This window comes from Phascolarctos cinereus, unplaced genomic scaffold (genome assembly GCF_003287225.1).
Source record: "Phascolarctos cinereus isolate Bilbo 61053 unplaced genomic scaffold, phaCin_HiC Scaffold_3;HRSCAF=262, whole genome shotgun sequence".
NCBI lineage: Eukaryota > Metazoa > Chordata > Mammalia > Diprotodontia > Phascolarctidae > Phascolarctos > Phascolarctos cinereus.
In genome coordinates this window covers 134,977,258-135,004,870 of record NW_027555736.1, presented here as the reverse complement: position 1 = coordinate 135,004,870, position 27,613 = coordinate 134,977,258, and the positions used below count along the sequence as shown (strand labels likewise).

Sequence of the window (27,613 nt, the reverse complement as noted above, 5' to 3'; positions counted from 1 at the left end):
ATTATGACAGCAAGGTGAGCTAAAACCATTCAAGGTATCTATAAGCCTTTGCTACTAATGTCTCCCAGCACAACTCAGTGCAAATGCACCTTGTTTCATAAAAGGAGGGAATTTGAGGCTTTCCCTCCTTGCTCTTTAAAAAGAAAAAAAATAATGAGAGTTGAAGTTTCTTTTCTCTCTCTCTCTCTCTCTCTCTCTCTCTCTCTCTCTCTCTCTCTCTCTCTCTCTCTCTCTCTCTCTCTCTCATACTCATCATGGCTTTTCCATGATCGCATTTGGCTTAACACCTTTTCAGCCAGTGGTCTTTGATGAAGATATTCTCTTGATTATGTGTGTGTGTGAGGATATGCACACCCAGAGGTACATTTTATGGTGGGCGAGGGGCATCACAGGAGAGCTTCAAGACTAAAGAATGAAATATTTCCACGGGATAGCGAGGTACTTTTAATGGAGAATTCTATGTTGTCTTCGTCACTTGTGACCTTAGGCAAATTATTTCACTTGTCCTCAGTTTCTATATCCGTAGAGGGGAAAATTCTACAAAACTGGTTTCCAGGCAGGTTGTGGGATGTTCACTTAATGCTCATGATCATCTGGCTTTGTTTTAACCCAGGATTACAAAATGGGATCTGACTGAGATGCTGGTGTGGAGCTTTTATTATATGATTCTGGTGTTCAAAATTCTTCCATTAGTACATATTGCCTATATGATAGAAAACCAAACTCCTAGGTATTTATTTCAGGTCCTCCATGATCTGGACCCAGCCTCTATTTCCAACCTCCGCTACTTATTTGTGCATGTCTTCTCTAGCAGGCACCGGTTTTTTCATCATCCCTGGTTTACTTGCACTTTCTCACTTCCATTCCTTTGCTAAAACTGATTGCTCCAAGTGAAATCTTACCTATCTTATATTCTCAACCACAGACATCCTATCTTTTAAGGCATACCTGAAATCTATCAAAGCCTTCTCTAAACACTTCTACCCATAATGATCTCTCCCTTTATTGAAGTCATAGCTCTATGAAATCTTTGTTCTTTAATTTTATATTGTTTAATTTTCAGGTGTATTTCACACCCCCAATTATAACTATCTTATCTCTTTGTAAACCACCCTACTCCTCTACCCAGCTTACCCCCCAGCACTGAATCTAGATATCTCTACAAAGTCAGTGCTCATTAATTGTTTGTTCATCTGATTTTGTTGTCATGACTAATCACAACATGCAAGTTGTTTAATACTGTCCTGTCAAAAAGAAAATCTAGATTTTTTTCTTTGTATGTGCTTTGATCCCTTGTCTTCTTATGTTCTTTGCCAAGAAGTTTTAGTGAGAATTCTTTTACAATTAATTTTTATCAGCTGAGAGGTTTAATTATAATCTACTACTACGTTCCCTAACAAAGTGGGGCCCAACATATTTAACCAATATCTTAAGATTGGCCACGATTTTAATATTCTTGATGTTGCTATTGTAGTTTTATAGTAGCAAGTTCAGATTAAAGGCAGTGATTTAATTTACAGGTATGACATTATTTCTTTTGTATTCCTTATAGGGAAGAGGTCGAATGATCTTGAGGTGGAAGGCATTAAATATCTTATACTTCTAAGATCCAACACTAGGCTTTTGGCAAGGTAAAACTGAATAGTAACTTACCTCAAATAATCTTTGGAGTTGTACAATTAAAAAAAAAAGATATTCCATTCCCAGGAAAGGGAAAGAGGGGGGCTAGCCATCTCAGAGGGATAATCATAGGTAAAAATTATTATTCCCTGTTAGGAAAGCAGACTAGTTACTGTCTGAAGCTAGGACACCATTTTCTAAAGTATAATTAAACAGTGTAGTATGAACACTCTCATAGCAGAAATGTACTATATTGTTGCAGGAAAAATATAGCAGTCGTGAAATGGCACAAAGCAGCTGGTTCATATGGGGAAACTGATTTAATTACAACAAAAATATTCATTTGAAGAAACAGTATTTTTTATAAAGAGCATTTTTTTAAAAAACCCTACATTTTGATTTTTAAAAATATATCTGGTCTCAATATGTTTTTGCTCTTTTTTAATCTCCTTACATAAGAAGTGTTTTTAAATGGAGGATAAAGTGAGTTGTGTATAAAGCCTTTTTGCAAACCTTTATACTCTATATAAATGTTAGCTAACATCATGAATATTACTATATGCCAGCACTCGTTGAATATTCAACTGTCCTTGAATATTTACAAAGAAAAAGCTTTACTGATATCTTAAATGAATAGGAACAATTCTAGATTTGGCTATTTTTCTCTCTATGTATCTACTGATGTCCAAGGGGAATGGCTATGGTGAGTGTATAGTGGACAGAGAATTAGATCTGGAGTCAAGAGAACCATGGGCTTCCTTTGTTTCATCTTTGCAATGAGTGGTTTGAATGAGTTCTCCCTCCCCTTCACTTAGTCTACACTATTTTGGGAGAAATATCTCTTCTCTAAGTTCACATGGTAGATAACTGCTGCCAAATATATACATACATATATACATATATGTAATATATGTGCGTGAATATACATATATACATATGTATGTGTATATATATAAAATTTACCACAACACAAAAATTGTGGAGGTAAAAGCATAAGTTTTATTATCATGCTTAGTCATAATGATATGCTTGTTCAGGCCTTGGAGATAACCTGAACAGTCACAAGAATCCTGACAAGGCTTCTTCTTCTTCTTCTTCTTCTTCTTCTTCTTTTTTAGGCAGTTGGGGTTAAGTGACTTGCCCTGGGTCACACAGCTAGTAAGTGTCAAGTGTTTGGTCTGAGGCTGGATTTGAACTCAGGTACTCCTGACTTCAGGGCCGGTGCTCTATCGGCTGCGCCACCTAGCTGCCCCCTGACAAGGCTTCTTATAGGCAAAATTACATCAGAGTGACAGAGAAATAATTCATTTACCTATTGCAATCTTGTACATTCCTCTTAAGTCGGAAAAGTTAAATAGAAGATAGATCGATAAGCCCATACTTCCTTCAATGTCATAAAAGTTGGACAAACTTAGTTAAACAGAATCAATCTTATACATCCCCTAAGGAAACAAATTTCATCAAACAGACTCTATAGGTAAACTAAATCAGGTTACAGATTAAACTACATTTAGAGGACTTACAAATAGACCCATTGAGGGAGGAGGATTTACATGTTGTCATGGAGTCAGGAACAGCTGAGATTCTTCCCCTGGCTTCTTATCTAAGGAATGCTTAAGGCTCTGAGTAAATTTTCACATCCCATGGGACATGTTTTGGTCAGATGAGGTTAATATTAAGACAGACTTTCAGTTAATGAAAATTTTCAGGAGGAATAAAAGGAAAAAAAAAATTCGTGTAACAATACCTTGCAACAGTGTGGCCATCAAATGTATGTCTTGCTTTTCAAGTTCACTGAATTCATTCTGTGTGAGTGACAGCTAGACTAGACTGTTGATGTTTCTGTAATCTTGTTTGAATTTCAACAAGGTAAAGAGAGATTGAAAAAATAAGATTCTAGGCTGTGACTTCAGACTCAAATAGAAATATGCTGGTTGCACATTGACTTAGAAAACCACAAATTGACATTATCTATGTTGTATTGTATTTTTATTTATTTTGCTAAACATTTCCCAATCACATTTTTATCTGGCTTGCCCACAGGCAGGAGTTTTATGGCCAGTGGCAGTGAGTTTGATGCCTCTGCTCTAGAGGATGCCAAGTAAATACCATAAGACAGCCATTTGCTTTAGCTAAGATCCCCTTTTTAGGGCTGACCATGTTTTTTGGTACAGAATGCTTGATGCGACAGAAACATATCTGTGGATACCTGACTTGGTGGCCATAGGCAGGTCATATCACCTCACTGAGCTCCTGTTTTCCCCTACTTCAAGGGTGGGGGTTGAATTCAATAATTTCTAAGTATCCTTCCGGTTCTATAATTCGATATTACTGTGAATCCTCTTCACTCCTCCTTTCCCCGCCCCCTGTATTCCCTTTATAACCTGTACCTAGGACGAAAACCTTGGAGTTAGATTAGATTTCCTCTGGTGTATTTGAACTCAAAATTGGTGTTCCTGTTATTTGGCAGCATAGGACTAATATAGGAACACCACTGAGTCCGAGATTATGGCATAGCAAGTGAGTCAGGCAAAAAATAAGATAAAACAAAACCAACAGTAAAAACTGAAGCATGATTCAAAAAAAAAATAAGATGACGCTGACATTTTATTTTGAAATAGTTGCAATTTCCTCTAAATTTACATCTTTATACTCATAGATTCATATAAACACTTCTTTACAAAAACAAAGCTTAGCAAATCTGGACTCCTACTTTTAGTTCAATGGTCAGTCACCATTTGTGACTCGGGCACTTTCAACTTACATCCTTCTGCGGAAGATTTGAAATTGCACACTGGCCACTTGACTCTGATCACGAAGTCACGGTTGTTATTGTTATTGTTCAGTTATTTCAGACTCTTTGTGACCAGTTTGGGGTTTTCTTGGCAATGCTACTGGAAGTTTGCAATTTCCTTCTCCAGCTTAATTTATAAATGAGGAAACTGAGGCAAACAGGGTTAAATGACCTGCCCAGGGTCACACAGCTAATAAATGTCTGAGGCCAGTTTTGAACTTCCTGGCTCCAGACCTGGTACTTTGCCACCTAGCTGCCCTGAAGTGAGGGTGAGGAGTGGTAGCAGTTATTGATGGGAATAGATGATGGGGCATCAGTCTACAACCATTTATCAGGTGCTTACTATGTGCCAAACTCTGAGGATACAAATGCAAGCAAAAATAAAGGCATCTGGGCAGCTAGGTGGTGCAGTGGATAGAGCATCGGCCTTGGATTCAGGAGAACCTGAGTTCAAATCCAGCCTCAGACACATAACACCAGCTGTGTGACCCTGGGCAAGTCACTTAACCCCATTGCCTATCCTAAAAAAAAATTTTTTTTAAATAAAAAAAATAAAGGCATCGCTGTCCTCAAAGAGCTTATATTCTAATGAGGGAAGATAACACATAAAAGGAGAGTTGAAAAGTGGAGTCAAGAAGGAGGCACCTGGACTTGGGCATAGAATCATGGAGGGTAAGTTGAGAGAGACAGAGAGAGAGACACACACACACTACACAGAGAGAGAGAGAGAGAGAGAGAGAGAGAGAGAGAGAGAGAGAGAGAGAGGTGGTGGTCTGAGGCCCTTTCTCCATTCTGGGGAGAAACTCAGTAGTGGGGGAAGGGGCCAACAGGAACAGAGTCAGGAGGTAGCTGAGATATGGTAGTTAAATCCAGAGAATTAGGGATAGCTAGCTGGAGCCCTTCACTAAAATGGAGGTTCTGGGAAAAACACAACAGTGGAAGTTTTTCCTTCACTCCTGCCCCCTTCATCATGACCTATAGAACAAGGGTAACCAACTCCAGGCACAGCAGAATCTAGGAGACAGAACTTCCTGTTATTTTCAGATTTATTCCCTTTTCCACCCCAAACTTTCCTCTGGCTTTGTAGTAGTAGGAAATACTAATGCTGGTGTCTTTGGCTGCTAGCACTCCTTTTATGCAGTCTCATGGGCTCAGAGTCATTGGGAGTGGCTCTCTCTATGACCGTGATGGGCTGGATACCAGGTTCCCAAACAGAAGTAGAGCGCTGGTTGCTACAACACACAGGTGTTCCTCTGCTTGGTCAGCTCCGTGGGGATCCATCAGCTCTGTGGTCGACCCACTGATGGCTCAAGAAGATCTGTTGCTGCTGGCTCTGGAGTTGTTGAACAGCAATTAAGCACTGACATGGCCATGAAGGAAACAGGAAAGAGAATGCTTGAGCGATTAGTGAACTGCTGAAAAGTTAGAGAAAAAGCAATTGTCAGCAAGTTAGAACATACCTGCATGTATGCTGCAACTCAGAGGGTGAGCAAGCTTAGCTGCCCCCAGCATTTGATGTGTGCATGCGTAGATTGACAGCCCTTTTACTCTTGCAAATTGAGAATTTATTTTACTTTTAGTTCCTTCTTTTTCTCTAAATAGTAATCAAATTGAATGGCTACAGTTTAAGACCAATATACAGCAAGCAGATAAGTTAACATAACACCTCCAAGGAATGGTGCTAGCTTGTAAGTAAACATGGTAATTAAATATTGCCACAAGTTAAGACTTCATTAATGCCTTCAATGTATAAATAGCGGCCCTGACTTAGTTTATGAGCTAGGCTTTTGACATAATTTTTCACTTCGTTAAAGACAAGTGCAGGGTTCTGTACTTGGGGGGAAGAAAAATAAAGTCCACAAATATAAAACAGGGAAGAAAAAATAATGTGGAAGTATGGCAGCAAAAGGTCTAGGGGTTAGAACAGCTAATAAGCTAACTGACTGCATTAACTAGAAACCCCCAAACTAGAAGGAATAAATAAAACACTAGCATATATGATGAGGGAATAATCAACTATACTCATAGAAAAGAGTATTTACCAAAGGATGATAACCAGCTCTGAGTTCCATAGCTAAAAAAGATCGTAGAGGATTCAGAAGAGGGCTTGTAGGTTAGAAAATGAGATGTTAGGAATTGAGAATTATTTAACCTGAATAAAGGGTTGTTGAAGGCCTGTTTAGTATTTTAGCATTTTTATAAAGTGCTCCAATTTAGAATTGGAGCAGCTAGGTAGCACAGTGGATAGGGTACTGGCCCTGGAGTCATGAAGACCTGAGTTCAAATCCAGCTTTAGACACTTACTAGCTGTGTAACCCTGGGCAAGTCACTTTACCCTGTTTGCCTCAGTTTCCTCATCTGTAAAATGAGCTGGAGAAGAAAATGGCAAACCACTCCATTATCTTTGCCAAGAAAACCTCCAGTAGGGTCACAAAGAGTTGGATGTGACTGAAAAAATGACTTACCTACTGCAACAGTTTAGAATACCAGCACTAGGTGTTTCTATAGTCAATGAAAATATGAAAATAAGGCTTTAAGCTATAGCACAATGGATTTAGGGTAAATATTAAAAGGTTCTGATGTCAGTGGTTATTGTACATTGGAATGAGTTAAGGAGAAAAGTTGCAGAATTTCCTTCCTTGAAGAAATTTCAAAATAGAATAAAAGTGTATCTCTTGGGGGAGGCTTAAGTGTGGTAGTACTGCCTGAAGACAGGAGAGTGTGTAGCACTAGATTATGTTTCAAGATTTCTTCCATCCCTCAGAATGTATGATTCTGCAATTTGTTCTGAGAAACTGCATTTAAGCAGAAAAAGGGAGAAACTCCAGGAATTTTGATATTATTTAGCCCTTCCACAATATGAATAATTCCCAAGAAGGCAATTATTTGTGGTTTGATTGGACTCATTATTTCAGCTAAGTACAAATATTTTATTGCTAGAAATTTTGCCAATGGGGTGGAAAAGATGGAGTATTTTTCCTTCTTAAGATATTTTAGTATAGATTGAGCCTTAAAAATCCTCTGGTCAAAACAACTTTGTTTTACAGATGAAGAAACTGAGTCAGAGAGATATTAAGTGACTTGCCCAAAGTCAAACAGATACTAAGTGATGAGGCAGAATTTGAACTTGTTTCTCTGACTCCAAATCCAATGAACTTTGTGTTATTTTGGCTACTTAGGAATTTCAGGTCAGCCTTTAAGTAGACTGGAGCCTGAAAAACACAACTAACTAGTGAAAGTTTGGGGGGTAGAGTTATACTTTGTCTCACAACATTCAGTGGAACATATTTTTTTTTTTAGGAATGTGAGTTATCAATATGTATCTAAAAAGATATTTTAATTCGTCTGTATGTTAATCCCTGGTTAATTTCATCTACTTTCATGAGTTCAACAATTATTTCTATGTAGATGACTTCTAGATCTATACAACTGACTCTAGGCTCTTATTTCATCAACTACTAATTGGACGTTTTAAACTGTATATCCTGTAGTCATTTCAAACTCTTTGTGCCCCAAACAAAATTCATGATCTTTCTTCTCATACCTTCCCTTCTTTCTAATTTCCGTATTTCTGTTGAGGATACTACGACCGCTATTTTTGAGGTGGACACTGTGGTCACCCAAGTTTACAACTTCGCAGGTCATCCTCACACCATCTCTCCTTGCCTGAAAGCCATATTGATTCTGTCTTCACAACATTCCATCTTCCCATTTAGATAGCTACCACCTGATCACATTTCTATGGAATTATTGCAGTATCTTTTTAATTGGTTTGTCTTCCCACTTCAAATCTCTTGCCTTCCCAATCCCTCCTTCACACAGCTGCCAAACTGATATTTTCAAAGCAAAGGTTTGACCATACCACTCCCCTTTTCAAGGGTCTCTATTGGCTTATAAAATCAGGCCTTTCCTGATATCCCCAATTATTAATGCCTGCTCCACTCTCTGAAATGATTTTGCACTTAATTTGTATGTATTTTTTAAATTTGTGTTCATTTTGTTTTCTTACAATAGAGTATAATCTCCCTGAGGCCAGGAACTGCTTTATTTTTATCTTTGTACCCTTGAACACCTAGCAGTGCCAGGCAAAACAGGCATTTTAACAAGTGATTAGCAAATAAATCCTGGAGATAGAAGTAGAAGAGTTTCTAATATTTTAATGGCAGCAAGCAATAGTGATGCCAAAAATAAGAGGGCGATTGGAACTTTTTTTTTAAATGTACAGAAGAGATTAGAAGGATGTTTACAAGGAAGCACAGACCAGCAGGATATTTTTGAAAGGAATGTAGAGAATATACTATCTACATATATATGTGTGTTTGTGTGTGTGTGTGTGTGTGTGTGTGTGTGTGTGTGTGTGTGTTTATAAGCAAGCAGCATGAAGTGGAAATTCATGGTTTCATAGATAATCATCTGTATTCTGTATCTAAAATGCATTTTGGGGAGCATTTAAGATCAAAACTTTAAAAAAATTATTATTTTAAAATAGTATGTAAAAAGGCAAAGTTTTCTTGAGAAACAAAAATAAGGTTCAGTTTGAAGAAGTACAAAGCTGTAATAAGCACTGGTAGATTTTTCCAACTATTTTCAAGACTGCAGTGATGACAATATCCTTTTTCTTGTTTTGCAGATTGGAAACCTAGAGAACTACTACCATTTTTATCACAGCAAAACATTCAAAAGATCAACCTTCAGTAGCAGAGGCACCCACACCTTTCTCAGAATGGATCCAAAGGTAAATATTTCTGGTCCTCTGATGAAATTCCTATTTAAAATCCAAAATAGTGTTGTTGTTTTTTCCTTTGGTTCATGACATTAGTTCCAAAAAATGGCTGTGAGAGAAGTCTGTAACTTTCTTTAGACCCATTTCCAATAATAATTAATTTGGTGTCCATCTGTCTAGATGAGAACTAGACAAACTAAAAACGTTTCTTGGAAATCTAAACACATTACTGTTAAGGTGAGAATTAACTTACTAGTATTGTAAGTAGTTTTGAAATCGCCACCGCAAAAGAAAAATTGTAAGAAACTCAGTATCTGAATCTGTCTGTAAAGATAGAAGGGATAGGAAGCTTGAGTAGTTTTTCCAATATTGGAATTAGAAATTAGATAACCTTCCCTCTGAGATCACCTTCAGTTTTCCTTAAATGGCTTAACTCCTATGTAATTGTTTGCATATTGTACTACCAATTAGAAGGTGAACTTCTTGAGGTCAGGGAATGTTTTTGCTTTTTTTTGTTTCCTCAGCAGTTATTACAGTGCCTGGCACATAAGTAAGTACTTAACAAATGCTTGTTATTGTAGTTTGTAACCTAACATTGGGGCAGCTAAGTGCAATAGGTAGAGTGGTGGGCCTAGAGTCAGGAAGACTCATCTTCCTGAGTTCAAATTTGGTCTCAAACACTTACTAGTTGTGTGACCCTGGCACAGTCACTTAACCCTGTTTGCCTCAGTTTTCTCATCTGTAAAATGAGCTGGAGAAGGAAACAGCAAACAGCTATATCTTTGCCAAGAAAACTCCAAATGGGAACACGGAGAGTTGACAAGAGTGAAACAACTGAATAACAACAATAATAAACATTGACATAGCACATTAAGCTTTGTACTTTACATATTATTTTCTCATTTGATCCTCACAACAGCCCTGCTAAATCAATGCTTTTATTATCCCCATTTTACCAGTGAGAAAACTGAGGCTGAGAAAGGTTAAATGACTTACCCAATGTCACATAGCTCGTAAGTTCTCAGCAGCAGGATTTTAACTCAAGTCTAGCACTCTATTCACTTTGCCACCCATATGCATATCCATTTTATGATATTTAATGTAGCAACTGTTAATGATGAACTCAAAAACATAGGGGGTAAAGTTTATTCTTTCCTTATACCTTTTAGAAAATAGATCCCTATAAGTTCATGTGTGCATCCAGCATTATCATTTTGATCTTTATTTAGCTTCAACACACATGTATGACTATTTTAAAATTTTATCTAGATGCTGTTGTGATTAGTAAAATATAAAAATTCCTAATTTTTTTTTGTCATTTTGTATTTTCTAAATTGATGGGTTCTTGTGGGATAGCTACTTTGGTGATGGGGCCTAATAAATTTATTTTTAATGTAAAAAAGGGTTGATTTTACTCTCTGAATTGGAATTCATTGCTTAAATCAAATATGTTTAGTTTTTAAAACTCTTTCTAATGTGTCCTGAACCTGCTTTTCCCTATAAGCAATTTTTATTCCAGCCAAATTGGACTTCTCAATTTTCCTTATACACAGGATTCAGTTTTCTATCTCCATGCTTTTGTAGTGGTTGCTTCCATGTTTGGAATGAATTCCCACTTCACATGTATCTATTTCTCTTAGACTCCCTTATTTACTTCAAAATGATTCGGAAGTAGGGGCAGCTAGGTGGCGCAGTGGATAGAGCACCGGCCCTGAAGTCAGGAGGACCTGAGTTCAAATATGGCCTCAGACCATGTACTAGCTGTGTGACCTTGGGCAAGTCACTTAACCCTGATTGCCTCGCTTAAAAAAATAATGATCCATAAGTAACATTTTCTACCTGAAGACTTTCCTAATTGGCCTCTCCCACCAAAATTTACCTTGTATGTATAGTTATTTAAATATGTGATGTGTCCCTCCATAAAGTAGAAACTCCTTGGGGGTAAAGAACTGTTTAATTTTTGTCTCTGTATCCTCAGCATCTAGCATTTAAAAACACTACACTGAGGTGTCCCTAGGCTTCACCAGACTATCAAAGGGGTCAGTGACCCAGAAAAAGTTAAGAACCCCTGGCTTAGATTGAGTAACTTTTTACTTTCTCTATGTATGAGTGTATGTGCATGTGCATATATACACACATGCATACATTCACATATGTGTATATGCATTTACACATATATGCGTATACATCTATACCTATATAGATACGTAAAAGATCTTAAGTGCCTGATTTTCTGAAGTGGTTGAAAAAGGCAGGAAGGGCAGTCTTTAGAAAAGGTAGATGTTCTGATATTGGGGCTCCTTAATGAGGCTCACTTCTATGAGGAAGATACTTGTAATGTTTCAACCATTTTTATATGCAATAATTTCTCATTTCTTGAATATTTTTGTTTTCTTTTTTACTGTGAACCTTAGTCATCAAAGAGACATTTCAATATACAAAGAAGAATGAAGAGAGGCTTTTCTTCTAATTTTTTTCTTTGGTTTATGATAACTGTGGAACAAGAATGTATCTCTAGATGGGTACCCAGCATGGAACTTGGGTGGCAAGGTTACTAAAATACTGAAATGCTAAAAAGAGTGTAGTCTTCAGTAGGAAGTAAAGCAAGGCTGTCAATCGTGTGTTTTGAAGACTCAGGGAGTGGGAGGAGGGCAGGCAGACTTGAGTGCATGCATTAGTTTGTCTGAATTCATGTGAAGCCATGTGCAAAAAATAAACAGAATCTAGTCACGGAGGAAATGTGAGCTATGTGGTAGTGCTGAAATGGAGGGGATGAGGTTGCAAGTGGTCTACCATAGTTGAAAGAAAAAATCTTGGCTGGGGAAGAAAGTTAATCTCTCTTTTTATTTTTTCCCTTCCTTGGCTATAAGCAAGCAATTGATCCACTATGAAGACAACATCTTACTCAGCATTAGAATCACAAACATAAATTGAATGGTCAGCACTCAGGTAGAATGCCTTGAGAGCCAAGCTGTTTGGTGAGAATGCCTTGAGAAGAGGAAAACAAAAAGGGGAGGGGGTACTGTTACTTTTCTGCATAGTTTCTTATTCTTTGAGGCCTCTAAGTAGTCTGTTGTTACTTAAACAGAGCCAGGAATCCCTAGAAATTTGAGACTTCCAGATTCTAATCTGTGTTCTGTCGGTGCTAAGTGGCACCCACTTTCCCTTTTTTTTTTAAACATCCAGTTTTTTTCTTTAAAATGGTACTGAGATGCCAAGTTTTTCTGCCTTATTCATCCATTCTTTCTCTAAAAAAGTATTTATTGTACTCTATGCTCAGTCAACAAGCATTTATTAGATTCCTACTAGGTGTTAGGCACTAGGGATACGTTACAATGAATTAAATGATCCCTATACTACGGGATGGGGTTATGGGGACAACTCTTTACCTCAGAAAGTTTACAAGTGAGATATATACCTTTATGGCATTTCTAGGATGTTTGTTCACTTTCTAGGTGGTGTTGTTCAGTCCTTTGAGTCATGTCTGACTTTTGTAGACTCTATTAGGGGTTTTCTTGGCAAAGATACTGGAGTGCTTTGCCATTTCCTTCTCCAGCTTATTTTACAGATGAGGAAACTTAGACAAACAAGGTTAAGTGACTTGCTCAGAGTCACACAGTGTCTGAGGCTAGATTTGAGCTCATAAAAATGAGTCTTCCTGCTTTCAAGCCTAGTGCTTATCCCCTGTGCCACCTAGCTGCCTCTACTATCTGGAGTGTGTCCCATAAGTGGATTCAAACTCTTAGGAATGTTCAGCTACTTTATTTTATTCTGTCTTTGACTAGAGGAGCAAAGGGCTGGAAGGAAGCCTAGAGATCTTCTAGTCCAACCTCTTCCATTTTACAGATTAGGAAACTGAAACCTAGAAAAGTTGTGACTTGCCCAAAGTTAAATGGATAGTAAGTAGCAAAAACCATGATTCAAATCAAGGTCTTTTGACTCTGAATCCCATATTCTTTCCAGTTGTCTGCTGAAGGAATCCAAGAGGGTGAGCATATGTATTCTTTCTGTAATTCTTTTGCATAATTCAAATAGAAATTCCTTTCATATAGTACTTCTTAATAACCTTCAGAATGGGGTTGACATCAAAGCCATCCTGCCAATAAAAAAAGGGGGAGGATGAAAAAAAGGCAAACAGTCCAAACATTCCAGCCTAGCTAAAAACTTGACATGATTGGCTGATTGTTTCTCACTGTTCTAATTAAATTTGTAGCCCTAGGGAAGGCATAGAAGGCATCTGAACCAATTATGTATTCAGAATTGAAACTGAAATACCTCTGTTTAAATTAGCCTAGTTTAATGCAAACCAAATCAATTAGCTGTCAGTCTTACTAATATTTACTTTACCTAGCCTTTCAAGCCAAGTATTTGGCAAAATTAGTTGAATTTTATATAAATGTTTAGCATTATCCTTTACTGTAGCCAATCAGTGTAATTTTCTGCATTTACAAAGTATTTTGCAACACCTTGGCATTCAGAGCACTATGTAATTAATATTCTTCATGAAAGGAAAGCTGTGGTTTAATATTATTCTGAAGCATTGGGAAGCAAAGTCATCATAGTTTGAATGAGCAAACCAGAAATGAATGTTATAGAACTTATAAAGAATAAAGCTCAATCAGATGCAGATGGTCTTGTCTTTTCCTTCTCCTTTGTCCCTAGGGTATAAAAATACTTTGGTAAATGGTGGAATTTATAGTCTGCCCTTCTCTCTGTACACACAAAAGCTGAGAGGTTGTACATATTGTGAAAATGGATGGGGCAGGACCCTTTTTTCCACTTCAACCAATCAAAAGGAATTTAACTTTTTGAGGAAGGAAGAGGCCGTAGTACTCTGCTAGGCACTCTTCAGAGAGAAGCTTACATCCTTTATCATGTATCCAGTGTTCAGTATACCATGTTTGAAAAAAGACTCAGGGAACATGGTCAGCCACTGTTGGAATGTAGGCTCGTGTTGGGTTGTTCAGTCAGCCCAACCACTGAGGGTTCCCCTCAGTGTGAAATATCAGTCATTGAGCTTTTCCAAGGGCTGTCATTTAAGCAAACTGAAAGCATTTGTTTTCAACTTGTACTTTTGCCAGAAGTCTGGAGAAGGGTGGATGCTGCAGATCAGCCAATAGTTGAAAAGACTTACAAATAAATAATTACTTGTTCTGACTGCATTCCAAACTGGCTGATGGTAAGATATTGCTGCCTATGTCATCCAAATCTGACATTTTAACCCGATGACTTTGGTCCAGCCCTTTCTCAGCTTGCTGTTTGTGCCCATCTCTCATTCAAGGACTTAAAATTGAAAGAGAAAGGAGTTCTCTTGATTAACACTTGGCATTTTGTAGGTGGAAAAGATAAAACACTTGGGGGAGGGGTTTATACCCTTACTTCACTGCGTCGAAGTTCCAAAAGTCCCTGACAAGCTGTTTGAAGACCTGAGGTAGGCATTAATTTTTGCAGTATGGAAAGTTTCCCCAAGAGCTTAATGACAGCCTTGCATTTTTCAGGAGTGATGGAAAGCTTTAAGCAGATCTTTCCATTACCTGCAGCTGGGATTTTATCTGACAGTTTTGTTTGCTAGAGCTGCTAAATAGACAAACAAGACTTTCTGGCAAATGAAAGTAAATAGCAAGTGATCATAATGACCACAGTGTTTGCTTAATAATGAGCGCCATCACATTTTATAATCAGGTCCTTCCAAAACTACCCTTATAGAGCCTGTGATGTAGAATGCAAGAGCTTCTATGAAGCATAGATAGCAAATTAAATCCTGCTCATTTTCTTCCCCTCCTCATGCCCCACTTTGTCCTATAGTGACCTCCCAAGAAGATTTTCCACCTGAACCACAGAAAGGATTCAGAACAAGATGTCTTTTCATATAGCCAGTAAAATCTTACTATTTCCTACTAGCTTGTAGAAGAAATAGTGAGAAATTGTAAAATGTCTGAATTACTAAGAAATATATTTTTTTAATTACTTCTAAATATATACAACAACCTGGAATTAATTTATAAGCAAGTTTTTCTAAGTAGAAGTCCTGCTGAACCTACTTTAATTACTAGGTAAGATGCATTTGTTATTATCATGTTATAAAAAAATAGATGATGCTTTAAAATACTCTTTTAATTAAGTCAAGGATTCTCCCTTGCCATACAGTCAATACTGCAAGTTGCCCCCCTTTTAAAAATGCAACAGATTTTTTTTTTCCTGAAAGTTTGTATGTGAATTGTATTTTTGTGTATCAAATAATTGGAAATGCACAAATGTAATTTCAAAAAGATTTGCCACTGGAGCACTTGACCATGAAAAAGTGAATAAAAAACTTCATTTTTTCTCTTTATGGATATTTATATATCATGTGTACTTAAAGCCTTCCTGGTCTTCCTCAATGAGATCTGATTACTCATAAGCAATTGTCCTGATAAAGTAAAAATTGGGATGGTACTGGCCCTGTGATTTTATTGGTATAAAGAATCTCCAGGTGAGGAAACTCCCACTACCAATGTAGGTTAGCACCTTCTCAGCTTAGAATCACAGACAATTGCATGGGAACACTCAGAGGTTGAATCTCTCACTTAGGATGACACAGCTAGCTTGCATCAGAGACAGAATTTGAACTTGAACCCAGATCTTCCTCCTAATACCATTATTCCATGTAGCCTTTTTATGACATGGAATTGGATGAGCAGTCTTTTAGCATATAATTCTAGAACAAATTCTGCAGATGGACATTGAGTTGAGCTCAGAGTTGAGCAGGGGGAAGGAGATGGTCTGGAGAGCGTTTGGGAAACTACACAGTCCTTTTAACAATTCCAAACTGCTGCCTCAGGCAAAACCTATCTTTTTAACACACATGTTCTTCTGGTAATATTATATAGTTGTGATCTTGAATTCAATTCATCAAGAATTTAGTAAGTGCCTAATAGGTACAGGGTATTATGCTATACTGGAACACGTAAATTTTTGAGAAATTAATGTGACTAATCACTTGAAAAGCATTTATTAAGCATCTTTTATATGACAGGCCCTTTATTAGGCACTGAGATACAAGGACAAAAGTAAGATAGTCCGTGCCCTCAAGAACCTTCCATTTTATTAGGGATCTCCCTGTTACAACATATAAAGGGATAGTGGCCAGAGCAGAGAGTTTTGGTCCAGGCCAGGGATTCTTAACCCAGGATCTTCAAATTAATGTTTTCATAACTATTTCAAAATAAGTGGTTTCCTTTATAATTCTATGTATGTTATTTTATGGACTTAAAAAATTATTCTCAGAAGACAACCACACCTTTCCAAACTACCATGGCACAAAAGATGGTTAAAACTCCTTGATATAGGTAACTGTCCTAGAGCTTGGCAGTGGAACCATGGGGGAGTGTATTATCATAACCTTCTCAGTAGTAATGACAGTATTGATTTGATTATTATTCCCAGAGCAAAAGGTAGAATATCGGGATTGGACCAGAGATGGGAAAGGGAAGCACAGAGCCTGCTGTTGCTTAGTATTCATTTGTATGGTTTGATAAGATGACCCAAAGGTTGATGGAGAGACACATGGTGGGCGCAAGTGAATTGTAGCATATTTGCATTGATTTTGCACAAAAAGTTTGAGTAAGTCATATAATTGAGGAAATAGATGACTGGAGAAAGATGCGAACTACTATGACTAATACAAGGGATAAGATGTATGGCTTTAGTGAGCCCTTCATACTTAATGAAATCTAAAAAGACCCAAAAGAAAACCTTGAACACACTGGGTAAACACTCTATGAAGAATCTATGGATGAAAAAGGCATATATAGATTGTAATAAGCACTACTGGAGGGAATACTCATATTAATTAAGATTACAGAGTCATTGACATGTAAGCTGAAAGCAAATTATAACTTAGGAGGTTCCTCAGAAATATACTACAGCCCTGGTAAATTATTAGAAAATCCAAATCAGTGGGGTTCTGAATTTTACTAAGTGTTGGTGTTACCAGTTTTAATCAAAATGTAAAAAAACCAAGTTAGATGTTATTGCTAAATGTCTGACCTTAATTACCAACATCTGAAATAATAACAACTGACGTGAATAATATACTTTTGCTCTTGCAAAATGCTTTATATAGGAGTTCATATTCTATCCTAGAGAGTATAAAAAGCCTTACATTTGAGCCTCACAACAATTTTATGTGGCAGGTACTTCTGGTGTTACTATCTCTGCATTTTACCACTGAGAAAACAGGCTGGGAGAAATTAAATTAATTGTACAGAGTATCAAGGTTAATAATTGTTAAAGGTGGGATTCAAACCCAATCTTCCTGACTCCATATTGGAATTCTATCCAATATACCATGTGACCTCTTAGAAATCTTATTTTGGTGGCAGCTATAGACTGATGACAGGAAATAATCTGATTATCTGATTACTAACTGTATCTCCTTGGTACAGGAGGGGAAGACTAGTGTATTCCATTCTACCTTTTGTCTTCCTTTTCAATAAGCAGAGGCAGGTACCATAAAATGAGACTTGGCATACTGGTTTCTTTCAATAAAAATAATTCTAATAATATTGTGTAACTCTGTCCTTTTTTTAATACTTAAAATACTTTCATACTTCTTTACCTCATTTCATCTTCTCAAAAGCCTGTGAGGCACGTAAGACTGGAATTACCTTTAAAGCCGTGGCTACTGTGGTTACTTGAAACTCCCAGGAATCCCGAGGCATTTGCATTTTCACTTTTAAATGTTATGTTTGGACATAGGCAGTATTTAGATTTTTTTCTTTTACACTTTGGATCCATAATTTCACTGGTAAGAATAATTTCATGGGTTTGGATTTCAACCCTTCCATGTTTCCTTACCTTGTGTGTTTATCCATATCTTTTCATAAAGCCTCCCATGAAGGGAGATCCTCACTAAATGTACTAGATGCAACTATCCTGTTTTCATTCACACTCTTCCTCTCCCTCTTTCCCCATATAAACACACACAAAATTCAAGTCCTCACTAACTCTTGTTTGAACTATTGTAATAAGCTCCTAACTTGTCTCCCTGCCTCTAACCTATTCTCTCTCCAAATTCATCTTTCCCATAGCTGCCAAAGTAGTCTTAATGTACAGGTCTGGACATGCAATTTTCCTGTTGAACAATCTTGAGTGGCTTCTCATCCTGTCTAGGATGGAGTATGAACTCCTAAGGCACTCTGAAATTTGGAACCCATCCACCTTTCTAACCTTATTTCATATAATTCTCCTTTACACACTGTGTTCAAACCAAACTGGACAACTGCTAGCTGTACTTTGTTCTCAGCCTACGTATTCCTGTCTCAATACTTTTCTTCAGGCTTTCCCCCAAGCCCATAATAAACTCTCTATACATGTCGACTTATTGAAATCCTTAACTTCCTTCAAGATTCAGCTGAGGTGATCTAAATAATTGGAAAAACATCAGTTGCTCATGGGTAGGCCTAGCTAATATAATAAAAATGACAATTCAACCTAAACTAATTTATTTATTCAGTGCCATACCAATCAAACTACCAAAAATTATTTTATAAAGTTAGAAAAAATAATAACAACATTCATTTGGAATAACAAAAAGGTCCAGAATATCAAGAGAACTAATGAAAAGAAATGCAGGGGAAGGAGGCCTAGCCATTCCAGATCTTAAATTGTATTATGAAGCAGCAATCATCAAAACTGCTTGCTTCTGGCTAAGAAATAAAATGGTGGATCAGTGGAAGAGGGTAAGTATGTAAGACACAGTAGTCAATGACTATAATAATCTATTATTTGATAAACCCAAAGACCCCAGCTTCTGGGATAAGAACTCACTATTTGACAAAAACTGCTGGGAAAACTGGAAAAGAGTGTGGCAGAAACTAGGCATAGACCAAAATCTCACACCATATACCAAATTAAAGTCAAAATGGGTTCTTTAGATAAAAAGGCTGATACTATAAGCAAACCAGGAGAGCAATGAATAGTTTACCTATCAGATTTATGGAGAACAGAAGAGTTCATGACCAAACAAGAGATAGAGAACATTATGAAATGCAAAATGTATAACTTTGATTATATTAGATTGAAAAGGTTTTGCACAAACAAAGCCAATGCAACCAAGATTAGAAGGAAAGTAGAAAATTGGGAAATAATTTCTACAACCAATGTCTTTGATAAGGGCCTCATTTCTAAAATATATAGAGAATTAAGTCAAATTGATAGGAATACAAGTCATTCCCCAATTGATAAATGGTCAAAGGATATGAACAGGTAGTTCTCAGATGAAGAAATTAAAGGCATCTATAGGCATATGAAAGAATGCCTCTAAATCACTATTGATTAGAGAAATGCAAATCAAAACAACTCTGAAGTACCACACAACACCTATCAGATTGACCAACATGACAAAACAGGAAAATGATAAATGTTGGAGAAGATGTGGGAAAATTGGAACACTAATGCATTGTTGGTGGAGTTCTTAAATGATTCAACCATGTTGGAGAGCAATTTGGAACTATGCCAAAAGGGCTATAAAAATGTGCATACCCTTTGACCCAACAATAGCACTTCTAGGGCTGTATCCCAAAGAGATCATACAAATGGGAAAGGGACCCACATGTACAAAAATATTCATAGCAGCTCTTCTTGTGGTGGCAAAGAATTGGGAATTGAGAGGATGCCCATCAATTAGAGAATGGCTGAACAAGTTGTGGTATATGAATGTAATGGAATATTATTGTGCTATAAGAAATGATGAGCATGCAGACTTCAGAAAAACCTGGAAAGACTTGTATGGCCTGATGCTGAGTGAAGTGAGCAGAACCAGGAGAACGTTGTACACAATAACAGCCACATTGTTGATAGACTTAACCCTTCTCAGCAATACAAGGGTCTCTCCAAAGGCCTCATGATGGAAAATGCTATACACATCCAAAGAAAGAACTATGGAGTTTGAATGCAGATCGAAGCATACTATTTGCTGTTTTTTTCTTCTGTTGTGTTTTGTTTCCTCTTTCTGGTGGTTCCTCCTATTGGTTCTAATTCTTACTTACAACATCACTAATGTTAAAATATGTTTAATAGGAATGTATATGTATAGCCGATATCAGACTGCGCCCCGTCTTAAGGAGGGAAAAGGAGAAAAATTTAAAACTCAAAAGCTTACGGAAGTGATTATTGATAAAACAAAATAAATTAATAAAAAAAAGAAAATAACCTTGAAGCATAAACATTGTGCACTGGTTTTCTCTTGCTTTTGCCATGATAATAAACTATCTTTTTCATTCATGTGATTCTTTCTTGACTTTTATTTCTATTCTCTTTCATGATTCTTTGTGTGTAATGTTGTTGTAGCCTGTTGGTACTCGTCATGTGCCTCTCCATTGCTTTCTGGGTGATATTCCATTTCATTTCTCTGGAGGTGTAAGGTTCCATGGTTAGGTATACAATAATGAAAAAATATTGGTATTAAAAAAGGGGCCTTTGTTTCAAGAAGATTGGGACCTTTAAAAGACCTTTGCTCTTTTCCAAAGGCAATCCAGCCATACTTCTTTTTAATTCTGGGTCAAATTAATTATCCCCCTGTAGTCTCAGTCTCTGTCTCTGTCTTTATCTTCCTCCCCTTTCCTCTCTCATTCTCTCCCTCTCCTCTTTTCTGTCTTTCACATATTACAAAATTAACAATAGCAACATATCATATATATGTGTGTCTGTCTACTCACATTGCTGTTATTAATATGTATATATATTTTTATCTACATACACATATACCTGTATGTGTGTACATATACACGGATACACATAGACAAACCCTACAGAGTATCCATTCCTTCATCCACTTGATTTTTTGATGTGAATGCTTATCAGACTCTTGAGTTGCTATAAATTTCATAAGGGGGTTTCCAGTGTTCCAGGGCAACCAACACAATGTCATACACAAACAGAAACATCTAGAAGCATCTAGATGCTTAGCCTGAGTTCCAAAGACACTGTTTCTTTTGTTGTTTTATCATTTTCAGTCACGTCCCACTCTTTGTGACCCCATTTGGGATTTTCTTGGTAAAGATACTGTAATGGTTTGCCATTCTTTCTCCAGCTCATTTTACAGATGAGGAAACTGAGGCATACAGGGCTAAGTGACTTGCCAGGGTCACACAGCTAAGTGTCTGAAGCCAGATTTGAACTTAGGAAGATGAGTCTTCCTGACTTCAGGCCTGACACTCTACCATACCATCTAGCTGCCCCATCATTTCTAAGGAATTCTTGTGTGACATGGAATTGGAACCAGATCTTCTTCATGACAGCGGTAAATACCTTTGGTGAGCATACATATTGTTCTATGCCTCATTTGATAGTAAAGACCAAAATATCATCAAAGTTATCCCTGTCTTGTGTTCTTGAAGTAGTCATATAATTTTGATGTATGTATGTAAGATACTTTGTTGGAAGAGAGCCTTTGAAGTAGTCTTTTTGCTCCACTGAAACAAATGCTTTTTATAGTCAGAAAAAAAATAAGCACAGTGGGATCTTTCAGTCAACTACGTGATGATAAAGGTGTGCTGCACTAAGGAATATCACATTTTAGGAATATATTTCTGTTCCTTTATAATATCTGCTTAAAGATATTTTCAATGATGTATAGATAATTTTCCTGTAAATTTTTATAAATGGAACAACAGGCATCTAGCTTGGTAGTTGATGGTGTTTTCTTTTGTCACCTTTTTTTTTTTTTAAAGTAGTGATAGGGCCCCAGACTTTCCATCCCTTTAGTATCTCTCCCTCATTCAGATCTCTTAAGAATTAATCACTTAGCTCCTTCACAATTGTTGCCTCCAGCATGGACTTTCTCTTTGTATACCTAGTCTAATGCAGCTTCTTTTCTCAATCTTGTTCTTTTTGGTACTATTTCTAACTCCTCTAAAAGCAAATCTGGGATTATGATATTACAGTCTAAGTGTAGTAGATTTGTTGATGGTAAAAAGAGGTAGACATACTTTTGCAGATCTTTTCCATGTTTCATTCTGTTATTTGTTCATTTGTTGTCATCCTTCCAGTTTTATCCATGAGTGCCTCTGGGGTGACTTTGCTTAGCTGGGTCTCTTGCCAAGCTCTTCAAGTGGTTTAAACCTCCATTGCTTTGCTCTGTTTTATGAAGCAATATAGCTCATGATCTACTACCATCCTTCTATGTAGATTTTATGAACAAATTTATATTCTAAACTGGTGTTGTTTTTGGCTGCCATAACTACTTGGCAAGTATATCAAAAATTTGTTAAGGTACTTTTTAAGCTTTTTAGTTTTAATTAATGTGGCAGTTGATTTATATCAGTTAAACATCTACATAAAATTGTTATGATTGGTATAAATGTCCTTTCTTTCATAAAATATTTTTAAAAATCACTAACTTCTTTGAGTAAATGAAATGCAATTGTTTTAATTACATGCCATCTTTAAAAATTTTTTTATTCTTTATTCTAGCTTTGCATTAATTTTGATCTTGTTACAGAAATGTTTGTGACCTGACTATACACAAACAGCTCATTAACAAATGAGCTATTTCCTCTCTAAAACAGAATGCATTATATTCCCACACACACACACCCTCTTCTTTTCCCATCTTTCCTATTATTATTGAGGGTACTACCATCTTTCCAGTTACCCAGACTTCCAACATCCGTGTCACCCTCAACTCTTTACTCGTATTCACTCTACATATCCAATCTGTTGTACACACCCCATGTATTTGATATTTTATTGAGTTTTGTCATTTCTTCCTTCACAACATCTCTTGAATAAATTACCTCTTTCCTTCCACTCATGAAACTCCCGCTCTGGTATGGGCTCTCTTCAGCTTTTGCCTGGACTATTACAATAACTTTTACCTGGTTTCCCTGCCTCAAATCTCTCCCCATTGCTAATCTGTCCTACACTCAGCTACCAAAACAACTTTTCTAAAGTGTGTGTCTGCCCATGTCCACCCCCTATTTAATAAACCTCAGTGGGCTCCTCTGACCTCTGGGCTCAAATATAAAGTCCCCTGTTTGGCATTTAAAGCTCTCAACAACCTGAATGCTTTTTGCCTTTTCAGTCTGTTTGCTCTTTATTCCCCCTGCAGACTCTATGATCCAACTACGCAGGCCAACTTGTTCCTCACATATGACATTCCATCTTCCAGTTCTGTGCCTTTTCACTGGATGTCTCCCATTCCTAGAATGCTTCCCCTCCTTACTTCTGCTTCTGCCTTCCTTCAAGACTCATCTCAAGGGCAGCTAGGTGGTGCAGTGGATAGAACTCTGGCCTTAGAGTCAGGAGGACCTCAAAATCTAGTTTAAAAATCTAGCCTCAGGCACTTACTAGCTGTGTGACCCTAGGCAAGTCACTTAACTCCAATTGCCTCACCAAACAGCAAAAAAAAAAAAAGACTAATCTCAAATCTCACCTTCTGCAAGAGACCTTTATCTTTCCTCTGAGATTTTCTTTCATTTACACTTTGTGTATCTTTTATGCACATGTCATCTTCTCTATGAGAAAGTGAAGTCCTCAAACGGAAAGACTGTGATTTTCCCCCTTATTTGTATCCCCAGCACTTAGCACAATGCCTGGCAGAGAATAAGTGGTTAATAAATGCTTGTTGACTGACTTGAGTGACTCATCTCTTCAAATATAATCAATTTCATTTTTTAATGATATTTGCTCACCATGTCTAGCATTTTCCAGTTTTTCTCAGAAAGCATTCATGATGTATAAGCATGAAGCTTTTATGTAGTCTATAAGTGTTTGGCCTCTCCCATTTCTCATTTCTAATTCATATTTTTTCCTCTGTTCTTGTTTATTCTCACCATTACAATAAAGTCGTTGAGTATCAAAGTATATGTTGATTTAATTTGTGGATCACTTTATTTCTGGATAAAATCTTCCTTTTCATCCTGTGCAATAGATATTGGTGCATAAGGTACAATTATTTTCGTGGTAGTCTTTTTGCAGGTACTATCAGATGACCACATATCCCATGAAATGACTTGGATGCACAATAAAACTAACTCACTTATTTGCTTATCTAGGCATGTGAGCCATCCTTCCATTTTTGCTATAATTTTCTTCTCTATTCTGTTTTTTGGTGAAAATTCTAAGATTTATACAATTAAGTTCCTCTAGTAGTATGTGCTGAGAGTACTACTAACCAAGTTGAAATTCATATAGAATCTGAAAATTGTGTAATTCTTAGCACCCTCTCTCCTTTTTCCTACATTTTGCCAGTCTCTGAAAAAACACTCAGAACTGAGTGCTATTTTGTATTTTTCTTTGTTTCATGGTTTGCCACAGCCTCAAGGCCATAGGTTCCCCACCCTAGTTAGAGCATCTTATCAAGTTCTTTGTTCCAGTCCATTCTTGAGGTCTGAGGACATAGAGAAAGTCTTACAGTGGAGTTGGATAGGGTAATAATGGTTGGTGCAATAGGCCTTTATTTTGGTACATTTTAACTCTCAAAGAAGAAGACTTAAGACCTAAAATAAGATTTCCATAAAATGAGAGAGTTGGGCCAAGCTGTCCAGGATCTCTTCTGAGCTCTACATCTATGACCCTGTTATTATAAATCACCCACAAGCTGCCAGGTATCTTCACCCTCAAATTGCCTCAGAACAACTCCCACAAATACATGCACTGACTCACAAAAATTGACACTTCCTCTGCTTCCACATAGTCATATTCTCTAGAAACACTTTTGCTCTAGTTTCATGAAGTACGACATTAACATTTGGTCTATACTCAGGTCCCCACATTCCATACTTGGTGACAGAAGGAGTTGGAAGCTATTGAGAACAAACACCCAAGGGTTGGCTTCTAGTCATGCTTGTCCACTGATTAACAGGCTTTTGATACTCTTTTCAAAGCCAAGAGGAGGTAATTAATGATTGTAGACATCTGCCCTGTCTGCCTCTTCCCTGCACAGCTGCCTGGCTTCTCTTGGGTTCTCAGCCGTAACATCTGGTTTCATTTATAGTGAGAATGTCAATATGAATGAGGTTCAGTTGTTCCAATGACCATTAGGAAATGATTACCTTAAGAGTATCAGACATTAAATTAATGTTTGCAAATGTTTTAAAAATTGTTTCTTAATGCCCCTGTAATGCCCATTTCTATATTCATGAAAGACCATGCAGGACTGAGACCATTTATTGGATATCCATCTGCTCCTTCAGGTTCTTTATAAATTTTTTCTTCACTGCCAGCCAGTCCAATTTGCTGACTTATAGATCTGTTCAGGAGATAGTTATGAGCTGGCCTAGCATTCAATAGACTCTCCGTGTTTAAGGAAAAGGATAAATGAGATGGAAGAGAATAGCACAGACTCCTAGGATTCATCATAAATACTTCAGAGAAAATAGGGAGACATCTTTCAGTTATATGGTCCCTATATCAATCAATAGGCATTTATTAAGTTACTTTACTTTAGTGAAGCCTTTTGCAGTTCAACTGTCCAGTGCTCGACTAGCCAGTGAGGAATGTCATGAGGAGCACCAAGGTATTACTGATTGAGTAACTTTTGTTTCTTCCTTGAATCTCTAGATCGGAGGATTTTTGAGATAGAATTGGAAAGGCGTTTAAAGATTATTGCATCCGACCTCTCATTTTATAGATGAGGAAACTGAGGCCTAGCAAGCTTGAATTACTTGCTCAAGGTTACAAAGGGTAGTAACTGGCAGAACTAGGATTCAGATTGAATTCTTTGGCCCCAGATTTAGAACTTTCCACCACACCACCCTGTTGCCTCCAGGAACAAAGAGAAAATTCTCTGTTTGGTATTCAAAGCCCTTTTTAACCTAGTCTCGTGCTACCTCTGCAGTCTTCTTACGTCTTATTCCCTGGCATTCCCTGACATCTTTCATCCAGCGACAGCAGCTTCCTAGCTGTTCTTTGAACAAGACACTCCATCTCTCAAGCTTCAGCCATTTTCTCTGGCTGTCCCATATGCCTGGAATGATGGTCCCCCTTCCCTCTGCCTACTGATCTCCCTGGATTCCTTTAAGTCCCAACTAAAATCCTACCTTCTACGAGAAGCCTTCCCCAACCACTCTTGATATCAGATTATTCAATTATTTCCTATTTATCTTACATGTAACTTGCTTTGTATATATTTGTTTGCATGTTATCTCCCCTTTTAGATTGTGAGCTCCTTAAAGTCAGGGACTGTCTTTTGCCTCTTTTTGTATCCACAGGGCTTAGCTCAGTGCCTGACACAATAGTAGGCACTTAATAAATGTTTATTGATTGATTAATTTATTGAAAGAACCTTAGATATGCTGGTAACCAACATTTCCCCCTCCAAATTCATCATAAAAATTTTCTCATGCAGACTTTAAATTTGTTTTGAGGTTGACAGATAAAGTCTTCAGAACAGTTGAGCAAAGATCTTCATTTCAGTAAAGACAGAACTTCACAAATTTGGAATGTTAGAGCTGGATGATTTCTTTGGAAGTCATCTTATCCAACTCTCTCCCCTTGTACCTGAGGAAACTGAGTGAAGACAGAGAGGTGAAGTTACTTTCCTAAGTGTCTGTAAGAGCTAGATAGTGACTATAAGAGGATTCCTGTTCTCAGAATTTGTTTTAAATGAGCCAAAGCATCATATAGTAATTTCTCATGTTGTTGTTGTTCAGTTGTTTCAATAATGTTTGACTCTGTGACCCCATTTGGAGTTTTCTTGGCAAACATACAGGAGTGGTTTGCCATTTCCTTCCCAGCTTATTTTACAGTTGAGAAGCTGAGGCCAACAGGGTTAAGTGACTTGCCCAGGGTCACACAGCTCTTAAGTATCTGAGGCTGGATTTGAATTCATAAAGATGAGTCTTTCTGACTCCAGGCCCAGCATTCTATCCATTGTACCACATAGCTGCCCCAATTTGTCATGTGTAATATTTTTATTCCTTTTTTTTCCCCTAGGTGAGGCAATTAGGGTTAAGTGACTTGCCCAGGGTCACATAGCTAGGAAGTGTTATGTATCTGAGGCCGGATTTGAACTCAGGTCCTCCTGACTCCAGGGCTGGTGTTCTATCCACTGCTCCACCTAGCTGCCCCATGTGTAATATTTTTAAAAGATTATTGAATTCCCTGTCATCTTCTCTAAACGACTCATCTGGAGCCACCTTCCAGTAACCATACCTTCTTTTAGTCTGTAATTTCTGAGGAGTGGGTAGGAATCAGCCACTCATAAAGGCAAGAATTCCTTTGGGAATGTCTGTGAAGAGAAAGAAAGGAGTTAGCTGACTTGTGCGATCTCTCATTACCTTTGCCCTTTCTCCAAACTAGCCGGTGCCCAACAATCAATTGGCCCCAGCTATCTGAGAGCGCAACATCTTTAGCAGGTGGGTAATTCACACAGCTTTACAGTGTTTAAGTAAAGTGGGCTTTATATTTAATGCCTTGTTTTAGGACCCCTAATAGCGCTTGCTAAGTTGGCTTTTTTTGAGTTAGTCAGAACTCTGAGTAGACAGGGGACC

General features: G+C 37.4%; 1 protein-coding gene across 6 annotated transcripts in view; it reads left to right on the top strand.

The window, feature by feature from the left end:
- Nucleotides 1-27,613, top strand: part of PCSK6 (proprotein convertase subtilisin/kexin type 6) — a 248,155-nt gene that overhangs the window by 30,281 nt on the left and 190,261 nt on the right. For all 6 annotated transcript variants that reach the window (XM_020963650.2, XM_020963644.2, XM_078151174.1 and 3 more), the window contains exon 2: nt 9,045-9,149. In XM_020963650.2, the coding sequence (XP_020819309.1) occupies nt 9,045-9,149 (105 nt within the window). The remainder of the gene's footprint in view (nt 1-9,044; nt 9,150-27,613) is intronic.